Source organism: Erpetoichthys calabaricus, chromosome 14, assembly GCF_900747795.2.
Source record: "Erpetoichthys calabaricus chromosome 14, fErpCal1.3, whole genome shotgun sequence".
Taxonomy (NCBI): Eukaryota; Metazoa; Chordata; class Cladistia; order Polypteriformes; family Polypteridae; genus Erpetoichthys; species Erpetoichthys calabaricus.
In genome coordinates this window covers 86,555,919-86,571,487 of record NC_041407.2, presented here as the reverse complement: position 1 = coordinate 86,571,487, position 15,569 = coordinate 86,555,919, and the positions used below count along the sequence as shown (strand labels likewise).

Below are 15,569 nucleotides of genomic sequence, written 5' to 3'. Positions count from 1 at the left end.
CAAACCACTGTTAAGCAAAAAGAACATTAGGGCTCGTCTCAATTTTGCTAAGAAACATCTCAATGATTGCCAAGACTTTTGGGAAAATACCTTGTGGACTGATGAGACAAAAGTTGAACTTTTTGGAAGGCAAATATCCCATTACATCTGGTGTAAAAGGAACACAGCATTTCAGAAAAAGAACATCATACCAACAGTAAAATATGGTGGTGGTAGTGTGATGGTCTGGGGTTGTTTTGCTGCTTCAGGACCTGGAAGGCTTGCTGTGATAGATGGAACCATGAATTCTACTGTCTACCAAAAAATCCTGAAGGAGAATGTCCGGCCATCTGTTCGTCAACTCAAGCTGAAGCGATCTTGGGTGCTGCAACAGGACAATGACCCAAAACACACCAGCAAATCCACCTCTGAATGGCTGAAGAAAAACAAAATGAAGACTTTGGAGTGGCCTAGTCAAAGTCCTGACCTGAATCCAATTGAGATGCTATGGCATGACCTTAAAAAGGCGGTTCATGCTAGAAAACCCTCAAATAAAGCTGAATTACAACAATTTTGCAAAGATGAGTGGGCCAAAATTCCTCCAGAGCGCTGTAATAGACTCATTGCAAGTTATCGCAAACGCTTGATTGCAGTTATTGCTGCTAAGGGTGGCCCAACCAGTTATTAGGTTCAGGGGGCAATTACTTTTTCACACAGGGCCATGTAGGTTTGGATTTTTTTTTTCTCCCTAAATAATAAAAAACCACCATTTACAAACTGCATTTTGTGTTTACTTGTGTTATATTTGACTAATGGTTAACTGTGTTTGATGATCAGAAATATTTTGTGTGACAAACATGCAAAAGAATAAGAAATCAGGAAGGGGGCAAATAGTTTTTCACACCACTGTAGATAGATAGATAGATAGATAGATAGATAGATAGATAGATAGATAGATAGATAGATAGATAGATAGATAGATAGATACTTTATTAATCCCAAGGGGAAATTCACATACTCCAGCAGCAGCATACTGATACAAAAAACAATATTAAATTAAAGAGTAATAAACATGCAGGTAAAAACAAACAATAACTTTGAATAATGTTAACGTTTAGCCCCCCCAGGGTGGAACTGCAATCAGACCATATTAAGAAGAATCGACACAATATAATGGCATATAAATGTACTTCACGTATTCAGGTAACTGGAACAAGATGAAATAAAAACAGAACCTCAACTGTGAGGAGGCTTTATTCACTCATACTCTAGGGCTATACTATGCTGAACATAGAAAACAAACAATTGGACTTATATTGTAAAACAGATGACATATATTTAAGACATATAGTCTCATACTGCACTCTCCATGTATTTCTCAATAATGCTTAATAAATCTCACTCAAAAGCTATACAAATACTCCAGAAACAGGATTTTATAAAAAGAATAAAATTCAAAGTTGTTAATGTAGTTAGCCAAGTTAATTTCTCAGCAGGTTGCCCTTTTGGATTATTATGAATAATACATTATTTCTATTTTATTAAACCAAGCCAGTTGCTTAAACATACAAGTTTGGTCACATTTCCAGAGGACAAGGCAGCTTGCTTTTTCTGCACAATATGCCCATAGAGTGAAAACAACCTCTGGCAAGGCACTGATGTGTTACGTGTTGCCAAGTATTTGCGAGCAAGGCAAGCTAGTTCTTTGTATACCAGAGCATGTGTGTCCTCCGTGTTGATGACAGGCTCTGCTTCATAGTGGTCCAGACATTTTTGAATTCAGTACTCCACCACCCTCCCACTAATGATCAATGGAGACGCACATTTTTCAGTGACGATGTGCGAGATTGCTAGAAAAAAAAAACGTGTGTATTACCTGCAGGGCTCGAGCAGTGCCTCCAGCTTCTGAAATTTCTCCATCTCAGCATTTGTTGGCATGACCATGTTAGTTTTACATGTAGAGCTAGTGCATTTCTTAGTGGTTGTTCGTTTCTTCACACACGCTTCACCATCTCCACAGTGGAGTTCCATCTCTCAGGTCTCAGTCTTCAGGCCATGCACGACATGCTGTTTCTCAAGTTCTGCAGTATTTGATGGACTGGGCTTGAAGTGCCCCACCACCTTTCTTCATTTGGAAAGTGCGCTGTCAAATGCACTGTTCTACAGAGACACTGTGACAGAATGTTGAATGCTGTGCGCTATGGATGGCAAGTGTTCGAAAGACAGCTGTCCTGCCGCTGAAATTAAATTTCGTGCACTATCTGTAATGAGTGTGCTTACTTTATTCTCAACGTTCCACTGCTTTGCTACATCCATAAAATGTTCGGTGCATGTTTCAGCATGATGTCTCTCCAATGTTTTCATGACTGCATGTGAATGCAGTTTCCAATCTTCATCGACATAATGGGTTGTAACCCCGAGGTAGCTATGATTTCCAAGTGATGTCCAGTAGTCACCAGTAAGGGCGACCGTCTCCGTGATCTCCAACTGCTGAGCTAGTTTTGCCGTCTCTGAGTCATTGAGATCAGCTGACTCAATTCATTCTTAAAAAAAAAAAAACTAACAAGGCCTTGAACTGACCCTGACATTCTGACCCTCATCTCAGCTTACCCTCTCTGTCCAGATGCCCAGGTAGATTTGTGTTTGTATCACAAGTTATGTTATTTGTTCAGTTTATCTTGTAGTATTCAAACTTTTGTATTTTATTCTGGTTTATTGTCTCTTATACAATTTCATTTATTTTTATTTAGTGTTTTATGCAGATATTATTTGTATACAATGTTGTATATGTCCAGTTGTTGTTTCTGAATTTCTATGAAGTGCTTTGAGCATGGGAATGGCACTATAGAAATAAAATGTATTTTTATTTTTATTTTGTTCTTATTAATTATGGGCGGCACGGTGGCGCAGTGGTAGCGCTGCTGCCTCGTAGTAAGGAGACCCAGGTTTGCTTTCTGGGTCCTCCCTGCATGGAGTTTGCATGTTCTCCCCGTGTCTGCATGTGTTTTCTCTGGGTGCTCTGGTTTCCTCCCACAGTCCAAAGACTTGAAGGTTAGGTGCATTGGCGATCCTAAATTGTCCCTAGTGTGTGTGCTTTGGGTGTGTGTGTGTACCCTGTGGTGGGCTGGCACCCTGCCCGGGGTTTGTCCCTGCCTTGCATCCTGTGTTGGCTGGGATTGGCTCCAGCAGACCCCCGTGACCCTGTGTTAGGATATAGCGGGTTGGACAATGACTGACTGACTGTTATTAATTCCCACAACCCCCAAGGACGCGTTGGTTAGTTTCATTGGTAAGAGTCAATGTCTCGTAATGTCAGTGACAATTTATTTATAGAGCACATTTAAAACAACATCACTAATTCTGTAGCCAAAGTGCTTTAAAATAAAATATACAATAAACATAAATAAAATAAAATAAAATACAATAAAAAAAACAATACAAGCCAGCAGTAAGTTGAAAGCAAATAAATGACTATGAGGAAGGAGCCATCAGTATCACTGAAGATCAAGGAATGCTAGAGAATAGAAATGCGTCTTCAGTCTCGTTTTAAACAGTTCAATTGAGGGGGTCTCCTTAATGTAATGAGGTAAAGAGTTCCACCGACAAGGTGCAGCAGCTGCAAAAGCTCTGTCCCCCTTAGTTTTGCACTAGTACCAGGGACAACAAGAGACAACTGACCGGTAGGTCTAAGCATTCTGGAAAGCTGGTGCATAACACACAATGTGTTGATTTTAAAATCAGTTCTGAAACTAACAGGCAGAAAATTGGAGATACAGAATCAAACTTTCTTGTCCCAACCAAAAACAGGCGGCAGCATTCTGCACCAACTGTAACCTGCATATCACGGATTTGCTGATTTGCTGATTCCAGAATACAACAGGTTGTAATCAAGCCAAGAAAAGATAAAAGCATACGGAACTTTCTCAAGATCCCGAGATTTAACCTTGGCTAAAAGATGAAGCTTTAAAAAGCACCTCTTGAGAACAGAATTTATCTGTTTCTCAAAAGAAGAGGTTACTATCATAAATAACCCCAAGATTCCAAACATGAGGTTTGCAAACGTCTGCAAAAGAGCTAAGGAGTTCCAAACCAATTTAAGCTTTGGCAGGATCTTAGTTCTACAAGACAATTGTGCAGCCGATTTATTGAAGAGTTACACACAGGAATGTAGACCTGCATGTCATCAGTATAACAATGAAAAAAAAAAAATGAAACTTTCTACAAGCAGCACCTATAGGATGGAGATATATAGAAAATAAAATAGGACCCAGAATGGATCCCTGAGGAACACCACATTTAACAGGAGCAGTAGACGAAAAAGAGGGATTGTAAGTTACTGGAAGGTGTCTATCAGTAAGATATGACCTGAACCAGTTCAGAGCAGCCCTTTTAACCGCAGCAGTAAGATCTCATTGGTCTATATTGGTGTGTTAGGAGGAGTATGAGTGGGGGGACCCTGTAATGGGTTGGTTCCGGTGTTGTGCTGCTGTAATAGACCCCGACAATTTTTAAAAACACAGGCTTAATATAAGGATTCTCAAAGTAGCAGTGCAGGAGTGCCATCTTGTGGCAAGCACAAGTTTTTTCCCATTCTTGTTTAAATCCTTTAGGTTTTAAAGCTTTCATCATGTTACACACAATCTAGGTCTAGTCTGACTGAAGAAGTTACTATTTGGTTTTCTACTGTATTAACATGTTAATTAATTTACATTGTCTTAATTTAATTCACATTTAAATGGTGTCCATTAAAATCTGCTGCTTTCCTGTTAATAGGGACAAGGCTTCTTGGCAAGACATTTAAAAAATTGCTATCTGCCTCTTGAATACTCATTGAATAATTTCTGTATCTACTCGTTCAGTGTTTTCTCTCTCTTCTGTTTCAGATACAAAAGATCTTTCTTTTTTAGAAAAGATTTGACTTGGAAATTAAAAGTGGAGAAGCATTTGGACCTTCTAGTTGCTATGAAAGTCAAGCACTGATTGAAGGAAACGATTTTAGTCAATGAGGACTAACCTCTAGAGAACATTGGAGCCTGTACAGCACAAGCTAAAACCTGAGTCAATGAACTGGGGTAACAGTGAGAGGAAAAGCAGGAAAATGAGCCCATTTGTACTCCACAGACCAACATAAATATCTATCCATTATCCAACCCGCTATATCCTAACTACAGGGTCACGGGGGTCTGCTGGAGCCAATACCAGCCAACATAGGGCACAAGGCAGGAAACAAACCCCGGGCAGGGCATCAGCCCACCACAGGGTGCACACACACACTAGGGACAATTTAGAGTCGCCAATGCACCTAACCTGCATGTCTTTGGACTGTGGGAAGAAACCGGAGTACCCGGAGGAAACCCACACAGATACGGGGAGAACATGCAAACTCCACGCAGGGAGGACCCGGGAAGCGAACCTGGGTATCCTAACTGTAAGGCAGCAGCGCTACCCATTGCGCCACTGTGCCACCCTAATGTATTATTATTATTATTATTATTATTATTATTATTATTACTACTATTATTCCAATCTATGTGACCGGTATTCTGACCATATTCTTCCATGAGGCTTTCCATGCACTTCCAATTTATGTGTCAGCATGGAATTGTCTGCATTTACCATTTATCCGCCAGAGGCAGAACACAGAAAAACTTTCTAGGAGCAGTAGAAATGCTGCCACCAGCCAACAATCACACTTTAGTATGAGAGACTGACAGTTGTGGGTACGAGTGGGCACTTGGTGTCTTCTGAACCATGTGAGAGCCTTAACCTGGAGCTGCATAGCCGACCATCCATCGTTAAACACAGATATCTTCTATATATTTGTTTCTCCCTTTCTTTTATTTATTGTTGCCTTATTAAAAAGCCCTAAGCAATTCTCCTTTGTCTTAGCTCTCCTTCTCAGGGGTGGGGTTTGATTTGTCTTCAATTTTGTTTGGTTATAAATTGATCTGTTTGTATGGAATGATTACAATAAAAATTAATTAAAAAAAAAAAAAAACCCACAGATATCTGCAATATGAGATGGTCATGCAGAGCTGGTGCCCATCCTAGTATCACTGGGTACAAAGCTGGCAGACCACCAATGCAAGGCACGCTCACATACACCCCCACATTTAGTGACACTGGACCAGATAAATATTAACCACACTAATAAATCTTTGAGATACTAGAGAAGAGCCAAACTTGCAGTTTATCATATGTAACGAAACACTTAAAAATAATAATTTGCGACTGCAAAATCAGATTGAAAGCACTGCCAGTCACTCATCTGTAAAGTGAATCAATGCAGACAAACTCAAATGGTCTTATAGTAAATTATGTTGACATTTAAGTATTTTTTTATGTGTTTAAGTGTTTTATTGATGGCCGAAATTTCAACTTGTTCAGATGTGAAATGATGTTCTACAATACGGTTGATCCATTTGAGAGTCACATGCAGCAGGAGCCTTTCTTAGCAACATCGGGGGGAAAAAGGCAGAAATCAACCCTGTATAGGACAACGGTCGATCATATATTCACACAGCTTGCTTAGAGTTTAATCAAATGACGGGGCTTTAAAACAATGCAATATTCGAAAAAATTGTGAAGAGAGCAGGCCATTCAGCCCCATAAGCGTGTCCATCCTATTCACCTGTATTGTCCTGAATCACATCAAGTCTATCTTTGAATATCTCTAAAGTCCAATTTTAAAGCACACTACTTTCAAAGTTATTCCACGTGTCCGTGGTTTTTTGCATGAAGAAAAATTCCTAAAATTTGTGCAAAATCTGCATTCAGCAAATTTCTAACTGTGTTCCCGTGTCCTTGTTTCAGAATTTATTTTAAAGTACCAACTGGGATCTGCTGTACTAATTCCTTTCATGTCCCCTCCTAATATCGATTTGCTTAAGATGAAAAGGTTCAGCCCGTTCAGTCTCTTCTCAGAGCTCAGACCTCTTAGTCCTGGAATCGGCCCAGCTGCTGTCCACAGGACTTTCTCTAATGCTGCTTTGTCTTTTTTGTTATATTGAGACCAAAACTAAACACATTCCAGAGGCCTCATTTTATAAAGCTTGTGTACGCACAAAAAGAGGCTCGAAATGTGCTTACCCAACTTCCCATGCAAACACTGGGATTTACAAAAGAAAACTTGACAGGGGAATTTGTGTATATTTACGGTAACTCTGACCCATGTGTGTGCAACATTTCAAGAGAAACTATGAAATAAGGACACCCATGGTAATGTAGGGAAATGCAGCCAAACTAGCTATAAGATGACTCATGTGTATAATAATTTATATTACTGAGCCCTTATTATAATTACACCTACTGTATGTGCACTGAAAAACTTTGTTTTTCATAAGATTATATTTGCTACCTGTTGTCATTTCTCAGGGAACTGGCCAACAGGTTAGGAATATCTCAGCCAGGCTTCAACCATCATGCCCACTATGCTGGAAGCCAATAACTGAGCAAATGATACACTACATTGTTTTCATATTTGTGTGGGGTGTACATACTGTATATTAAAAAATAACATATTTTTGCCAAAATAGAAAGGCAGTTTACAACAGTGTCCGTGTCTCCTAATGTAACTGAAGCACTCAAATGGCAAAAAGGGCACCTGGTGAGAACAAAGTTATTATTTTTTTAATCAACGTAGTCAAATTCCATTAATGCATTAGTCATCTGGGATGCCATAATGTGGCTGGCAAATGTCATATCTCAATGGCCTGGGTCAACACGTGATTCGTTTATTTTGAGGCAAAGTACTTTTAACAGACGTTACGGGTACTGTAGGTGGTGGTCAGCTTGTTGGTAAGGTAACTGGCCGAACCCTCAGTGTTTCACATGGCCTGTACTATTTATAGTAACAGCAATCAAGTCATCACATGTACCAGATGACAGTAGCTGCTCGCTCTGACACTGGCATTTTATGTTTTTCATGGACCCCCAGAACACAGCGGAGAAGGTGCTAAAAGGAAGCACATTATCTTGCGCTTTCAGTTGCAGAGCAAAGCCAGATACTCTTAAATGAAGGTCGGAGTGATTGGGGCTCTCGACGTGGAAGGATGGAGGCTGGTCTATCAGCTAGTGAAGTTCTGCAGCATCGTGATTGCATATGTATGAGGGCTGATTAGCATGCCCCATATATTCAGGGCACATTCATATGTGTGCATATTTACAGGGTGATAAATTGGGTAGAACTGTGCGTACGCCTGGTTTTGTAAATCAGATTTTTTATGGCATACTAATTTTTCTGTTTTTTTTTTTGTTTTTGTTTTTGACAAATGCATATTTTCACACTCAAATCCATGCAAAGCTTTATAAATGAAGCGTTCTATATAACTTTTGCATAACCTTCTTTGACTTATACTCCAGACATTATGATGTGTAACCTAATATCCAATTAGCTTTTCTGATGGCTTCTGTATATCTGGGTGTTGGTAGTGATGAGTCCACTGTAACTATGATGTCCTTCTCATAAGGGGTAGTTTCACATTTCAGACCTCATATCTAACATTTCAGCTTCCCACATGTAATTCTTTACTTTGACTAACATTAAATTTCATTTGCCCCAAATTTGTCCAAACCTGTAGGCTGTCCAAGTCCCTCAGTAGCAATTCAAGTAATTCAGCTTTATCCTCCCTACCACTAGACAGCACAGGGCACAAGGCAGGAACAAATCCCGGGCAGAGCGCCAGCTCACCGCAGGGCACACACACACACACCAAGCACACACTAGGGACAATTTAGGATCGCCAATGCACCTAACCTGCATGTCTTTAGACTGTGGGAAGAAACCGGAGTACCCGGAGGAAACTCACGCAGGGAGGACCTGGGAAGTGAACTGGGAAGGGCTCCTTACTGCGAGGCAGCAGCACTACCACTGCGCCACCGTGCCACCCAGTCTTAACCAGCTTACTGATTATATTGTTGTCCAGATTGTGTATACATATTAAAAATGATCCTTGATGAACACTACTTTTAACATTGCTTTCTTCTGAAAAAGTAACTGACCTGAACGTAACTTTTTCCTTCCTGTGTTTGAGCTAATCTTACACCCACCTACACACCGTGCCCTGAATTCCCACTTCTTTTTGTTTAATCATTAACCTTTGATGTGGGACCTTATCAAAAGCTTTCTAAAAATCCAGATAAATATTATTGTATGCTTTTATTGCTTCATCATAGAACTCCAGCGTATTAGTGAAACATGAACCCCTGTGTACTATTTGCTAACACTCTTGTTCTAGACATGCTCTGCTCAAACTTTTCCTTAATAATTGTTTCCATTAATGTACTTGTGATGCACGTTAAGCTTACTGGCCTAAAACGTACGGATCTGTATGTTTGTGTAGTTGTGGTGGATTTCAGGAGTAGCTTGTGCAGCAGTTACAACGTGAGTTGACACCATTCTGTTTTTGGCTCATGCCGTATTCACTGAGTTTCTTTTAGTTTAGGCGGTGGGTAGATATTCTCTGGTTGTTCCAGTGATATCCCATAACCATAAGACACATCTGTCAGGTTAACTAGTTATTATAAATTGGTTCTGTGTAATCGTACAGTTTGATTAACTGGTATCCTGTCTTAAGCTCAGGTGTGTGTGAAACAAATACTCTTCAACCCAATTCATGTTTTATTGTTACTTTTTTTCACTGTTTTGAGTTTTTTAAACAGCTCAGACTGTTTAAAAATGATTAAAAAGCTCCTCACATTTTAGAGTATCGTGTAACAGTTCTTACTGATGTCTTAAAGAATGTAATGATTGTGTTTGAAAAATGCCTTTTTTTAATGTGACTTAATTCTTTTGTACTTCAGCTCAGAGAAGACCACATCATACAGGCGAAGTAGTGGTGGGAAGAGTCCTGCATCTTCACCACAAAGTCCTGGAAGTTTGGAAGAACTGTACAACGCATCCTTAGGACCAGGATATGTAACGTCAATGCCAATACCTCCATCGAGGAAGAACATGCTGGTCAGTAATTCTAGAAAAACAATTGCCATTATGGGGTTAAACATAAACAGCAGATAGGTTTGTAGGGTGACCATTGCCACATATAGAGAGTACAGAGAAACGGGTCATGCATACAGTGTGACAATTCTAGAGACAAGAGTCAGCTAATTCTAAAGAATTACCCAGAGCAGGAGACATTGACCCAAAGAAGTAGAGATGTCATTTTAGAAAAACTGTCGCTTCTTCCTGAATTTATTGTTGTGGTATGGTTACTACTAAATGACTGTTGTGAGCTGAGGCCATTGACAGTTGCAGATAAGTTGATTTACTGCAAATTAATTTTTCTATGCTGACGTTCACTTCAGTGCATGCACATGTATAATGCATTCCCTTGTATAGAGCTCACTCTACATGATACATATTCTGAGTTGTGATGCAAGATACAATGTGAATAATGCACACCAAGAAATAGTAAGCTAGCACACAGAACATGTGTAGTATAATATCTGATTGATACAGTGTGTGGACCACCAGAAGGCACTCCTGCCGCCCCAACCAGACATAGACAGACACATGTACAAGCACACAACCTTTTCTTTTTCTCTTTCTCTCCACTCCACTCCACTCCTCCTGACAAGCTTCATGTTCTCCCACCTGACTCTGACTCCCAGAACAGCAGCAGCTGGCTCCTTTGAGAAGGCACCCAGAAGTGCTCCAGGTGCTTTCCGGCAGCACTTCTGCGTGCGGCGGCAGTGCTGCATCAAAGGGCTCAACAGTTCTCCTGGCACTCCCTGGCGGTGTCAATGGGCCCCAACAGGGTTGAGCTTCCATGCTCCAAACCTGTGGTACCACTTCACTCCAGGGGGGCTGCCCTCTAGTGCCCCAGAGGAGGTAATGCTCCAGAAACGCTTCTTCCCTGGTCCTTCCAAAGTCAGGCCGTCCCAGCCTGGTAAGGGACCCCAGCCGTCCGCCACAAGTGGTACCAGACATACTTACTGATTCAGTAAAACTCTTGCATAAAGGAATGGATTTTATTATTATTAATTTTACCTCACGGGTACTATTTGGGTTTGGCTCAATGACACCCTCTAAAGAGCACAACTTACAAATGTAGTGTATGATAGATACAGAGATGCTAGACATATATACTTACCTACCTAGTACCCACTCTCTGGCACTTTGGTTAGTGAATATAAATAGATTACCTCAAAACTTCTCCCTTCTTTATCTTTAACATCTTAGAACACAGTTTACGAATTCACCTACTACCAATAGGAGACATATTACATTTCATTCAAATTGTACTTCACTGCTAAGGAAAGACACTGTGGAGTCCCACAAGGATCAGTCCTTGGGCCGACCCTCTTTAATATCTATATACTACCCTTGGGTCACATCATCCGCAAGCATGGAGTTCCATTCCTTTGCTATACACAGCTCTATGTGAGACTGGATTCAACTTCTCTTACACCTCCATCAACTTTTTCCTCTTGCTTGGATGAGATTGAGGCCTGGATGTCCAAGAACTTCCTCAAGCTGAACAGCACCAAAACTGAAACTCTTTTAATTGGCACCCCCCATCAACTTTGTTCCTCTGTAAATTGTATTTCCTTTTCTGACCATGCCATTACCCTCTACCCTTCTGTTACAAATCTGGGTGTCAAGTTAGACTCCTATCTGTCATTTGATATACATATCTATCACCTTTGTAAAATTGCATTCCTTCGTCTCTGAAACATAGCCAAACTCCATCCCTACCTCTCCCTCTGTGATGCTGAAAAGCTGGTTCATGCCTTTGTCTCATCCAGACTGGACTATTGTAATGCACTCTTCATCGGGATACCCAACAAGAGCCTTCAAAAGCTCCAACAAATTCAAAATAGTGCTGCAAGGATCCTAATGAGGGTGCGGAAATATAAACATATCTCACCAATCCTTCAGTCACTTCATTGGCTTCCCGTATTGAATACAAACTCTGTTTGTTTACTCACCAGTGTATCCATGGAAAAGTTCCACAATATCTTAAAGAACTCCTTATACTACAATCCACTACAAGAAACCTCCGTTTTACAAATACCTACCGCCTTCGCTCCCCTATGACCAAACTTCGTACAATGGGAGACTGAGCCTTTGCAGCCGCTGCTCCATGGCTCTGGAATGCCCTACCAGAGAGCCTGAGAACACAGCAGATTGTGGGCTGTTTTAAAAAACAGCTAAAGACTTTTCTATTTAGGAAAGCTTATTAACAAGAATGCTATAATTATTGTTGTTTTATCTCTGTTTTTATTTTGCTTTGCCTTTGTTTAATCTTTTTATGTTGCACTTTAAGATTTACTGCTAATGTAAAGTGCCCCTAGAAATAAAATACATTATTATTATTATTATTATAACATGAAGCCTAACAGCAGGGTTTCTTAAACTATTTTTGTCCTGACCCAATCTTGCTCTCTTTAGTGTCTTCAAGATTTGTCCCTCTTATAGAGTCCCATACAATCATCAGAGCATGGGGACTGGGTTTTCCCCTTAGGATAAATATGGATGATCGTTAGGGGGGGGTGTGAATAGAGGATGATCGTCTGAGCAATGTTGATTACTTAATCAACTCACCATGACCAACTTTACAAACCATCCACAACCCATTACTATTAAATACAACAGTAACTCACACCTCAATGGTGACAATCCATGACCCAAAATAGTTTCAGAAACCCTGCATTACTGCAAACATGTAAAAATCTGAACAGCTGCGTTACTAATGTTATTTACTGCATGCTTCAACATATTACATACTGAATTAAACAAAGGGGTTCCTGATATAGTAGGCCTCCTCTGTGATGTTCAGAAATGGTCTGAGAAATTAATTTTGCATATCCTTGTATATATCTCTACTTTCCTGTAGATGAAAGTAAGGCTGAAGAGAGTTAAGGCACTAGTTGACTGCAAAACTGATAATCCTGAAATGCTCACCTTTTATAAAGGAGAGGTGATTATTGTGACTGCGACGGATGACCCCAGCTGGTGGGTATGTACATTCTTTTTTTTTTTCTGCTTTACTGAACATACTATCATTTAATTTGTGGTTTGTTTTGATGTTGTGCAATATGTGGCACAGATTATCACTACTGCTTCAGAGAAACGGTGTCCAGGGTCAGAATCCCACATTCGGTCATTGTCCATGTCCATGTGGCTGCATGAAAGCGTTGGTTAAATTTGTGAAACCACATCAGCCTTGAGTGAGAGTGAATGTATGCTTGTATGGGTCCTGTGATGAAGTGGCCCCCTGTCCTATACTGTTTCTTGCCTTGCACCCAGTGATGTTCCACTCCCACCCAACCCTGAATTTGGATTGTTAAGTTATGAGAGTATTATGTTGCGATACTATTGAAAGCCATTCACTTCTGAGATGCCCTCATCTACCAGGATATCACCGACCAATGCAAAACCATCTCAGAAAATTTGTCTCGATTAATGACCTCAGTGTCTGAACATCCACAGACCTCCTCCAGATTTGTTCATGCCAAAAAGATTTAACAACTTGACTTATTCCTTACTGATAATATCTTCCTGTGTTTGATGAAATCATGCACATTCCCTAATTCCCTTTTGTCATTTTTCTTATTTCTCGACTACTGAGAGCACAAACAGTTTGTACTACAAGCTTCTATCCTGGCATGTCAACAGAAACAGTGAACTCTCACATGTGTTCTCATGAGACAATGGAGTTTTGGAATTGGGGTCTTTTTGTTGGGGGCTTCATTAAGCCATGCTAAGGCAATTGATCACAAGACAGAACGTTGTGTAGTGTGAATGTGGCATAGCAGTGCTCCGTTATATAAAACACAGATTGACTGATTGAGTTCTAAAGTGCTCACAACAACATTTCTTTTTGTCCTTCTCCATTTTAGGTAGGTCATATTGAAGGAGATGTAACCAGATCAGGCTCCTTCCCCATCAGCTGCGTCCAGAATGTATCAGAATAGCCACCGGAGTATGAAAGGAGATTTTAAGAGATGTTTATGCATCATTGCTGGACAGTGATGTGGAATTGAAGCAGCACCTCACAGTGCCACTTCTCAAAGTATTGACGTGTCACCTAATTGCTGCTCGATAAGGGACCAGCTGCGTGGAAAACCAGTGTAAACCTTCTATAGTTTAATTGAAGACAACTTCATTACAAGTAAGATGACAAGCCGTGAGTTGTTTGAAATGAGCTCTTCATATGGTACAACCTTTCACGGTCTCCATTTGTTGGTCCTGCTAGCAGCATGGAGAAGGAAACTTCAGTGAGACTTTGTCAAGGTCTGCTTAAGGATTGAGTTAGCCGGACACTGCCCCTTTTTCTCCAGGGATTATCATTGCTTAATGGACTTGTAACCCTAAGAGCAAATATGGAACCACAAGGAACACCAATGAATCTGTCAGTGTCTTAGGAGAAAACACAGAAAAACTCCATGGGAGAACTGAGATGTCTTTGGCTAGTGTGTTATTACCAGTCCCGTGTAACCACGTGTTTCATGTAAATAAGAAATATATTTTATTATATATTAGGATAGACTGCTGACATGACTCGTCTTGGTGACCAAGCTGTACAATTCAGGATCTCCTTTGCTCACAATGAATGGCAGCATGGTGGCTGCATTTTTGGCGAAGACTGTGGTCTACCATTTGGCAGAATGCAGTGTGGGCAGAATGAATCAAATGAATGTAATGGCCAGGTTTGAATGGCAAGCTGAAACAAATTTTTGGATGAATAAGTGCGGCTAAATGAGACAAAAACCCTTTTCGACGGAGTGAAGATCATTTCACCATATGGAGATATTCAGTGAGTGTTTTGTAGGATTTTGCTATTTGGTTTCCTGCATTTTACGATGAATGCCTGTAGCTTGGGAGGGTCACTTTTTTTTGTAACATTTTATAAATATACAGGTGCATTTTTGGGTGTCGTCAGCGTGATTTATGAAGGATGGCAACCATCTATCACAAATATTCTATGTGTGAAAACCGCAATGAGCTTTGAGCTTAGCACGATCAATAAAGAGGCACAGTGTCACTTGCTTTGTGTTTATTTCCATTCAGAAGAAATAAATTAATGTGCAGCAGCTGTTGTGAACATTTTGATTTTTTAATATAATGTTGATCAAAGGTGAATTTTTAGGATTTGAGCAAGACGGACAATCAAAAGGTTGAGAAAAGGCAGGACAGAGCTGAGGGTGATGCACAGAAGTCTTAGAAAGTAGCAGTCAGATTAACAGGAGAACATGTGTTTGAAGTCAAATCCAAAAGTCAAAAAAGTCTTGAAAAGAACTGGCTCGAGAAATGAGTTGTCACGTGTAGACAGTAAGGCCGGGGAGATACTTAACGCTACGCGACAAATGAGCTTGAGGACGCTGCTGATACACAAGAAGTGTATTGTCTATAGTCGCATGCGTATTTTAGGTAAATCTGGAGGACTCCACTAGGTGTCAGTGTGTGAAATCATCACAGGGAGAAAACAATGTGCAGTTTTGTTGTGTTGTGAGTTGAGGAAAGAAGATATTAAAAATAATAATTATTTTCATTCTGATGCTGTTGTGAAGGTGCAAAAAAAAAGATAGCAACAGCGATGCAGAATGTTGAGACAGTATGTGAGACCTTTAAATGTATCGCGTCATTT

At 40.3% G+C, this 15,569-nt stretch overlaps 1 protein-coding gene across 1 annotated transcript in view; it reads left to right on the top strand.

The window, feature by feature from the left end:
* Positions 1 to 14,966, top strand: part of asap3 (ArfGAP with SH3 domain, ankyrin repeat and PH domain 3) — a 113,229-nt gene extending 98,263 nt beyond the window's left edge. Inside the window, exons 24-26 of the mRNA XM_028818370.2 lie at positions 9,781 to 9,937; positions 12,816 to 12,938; positions 13,822 to 14,966. Coding sequence (XP_028674203.1) covers positions 9,781 to 9,937; positions 12,816 to 12,938; positions 13,822 to 13,896 — 355 coding nt within the window. The 3' untranslated portion in view covers positions 13,897 to 14,966. The remainder of the gene's footprint in view (positions 1 to 9,780; positions 9,938 to 12,815; positions 12,939 to 13,821) is intronic.
* Positions 14,967 to 15,569: the final 603 nt, after the last annotated feature.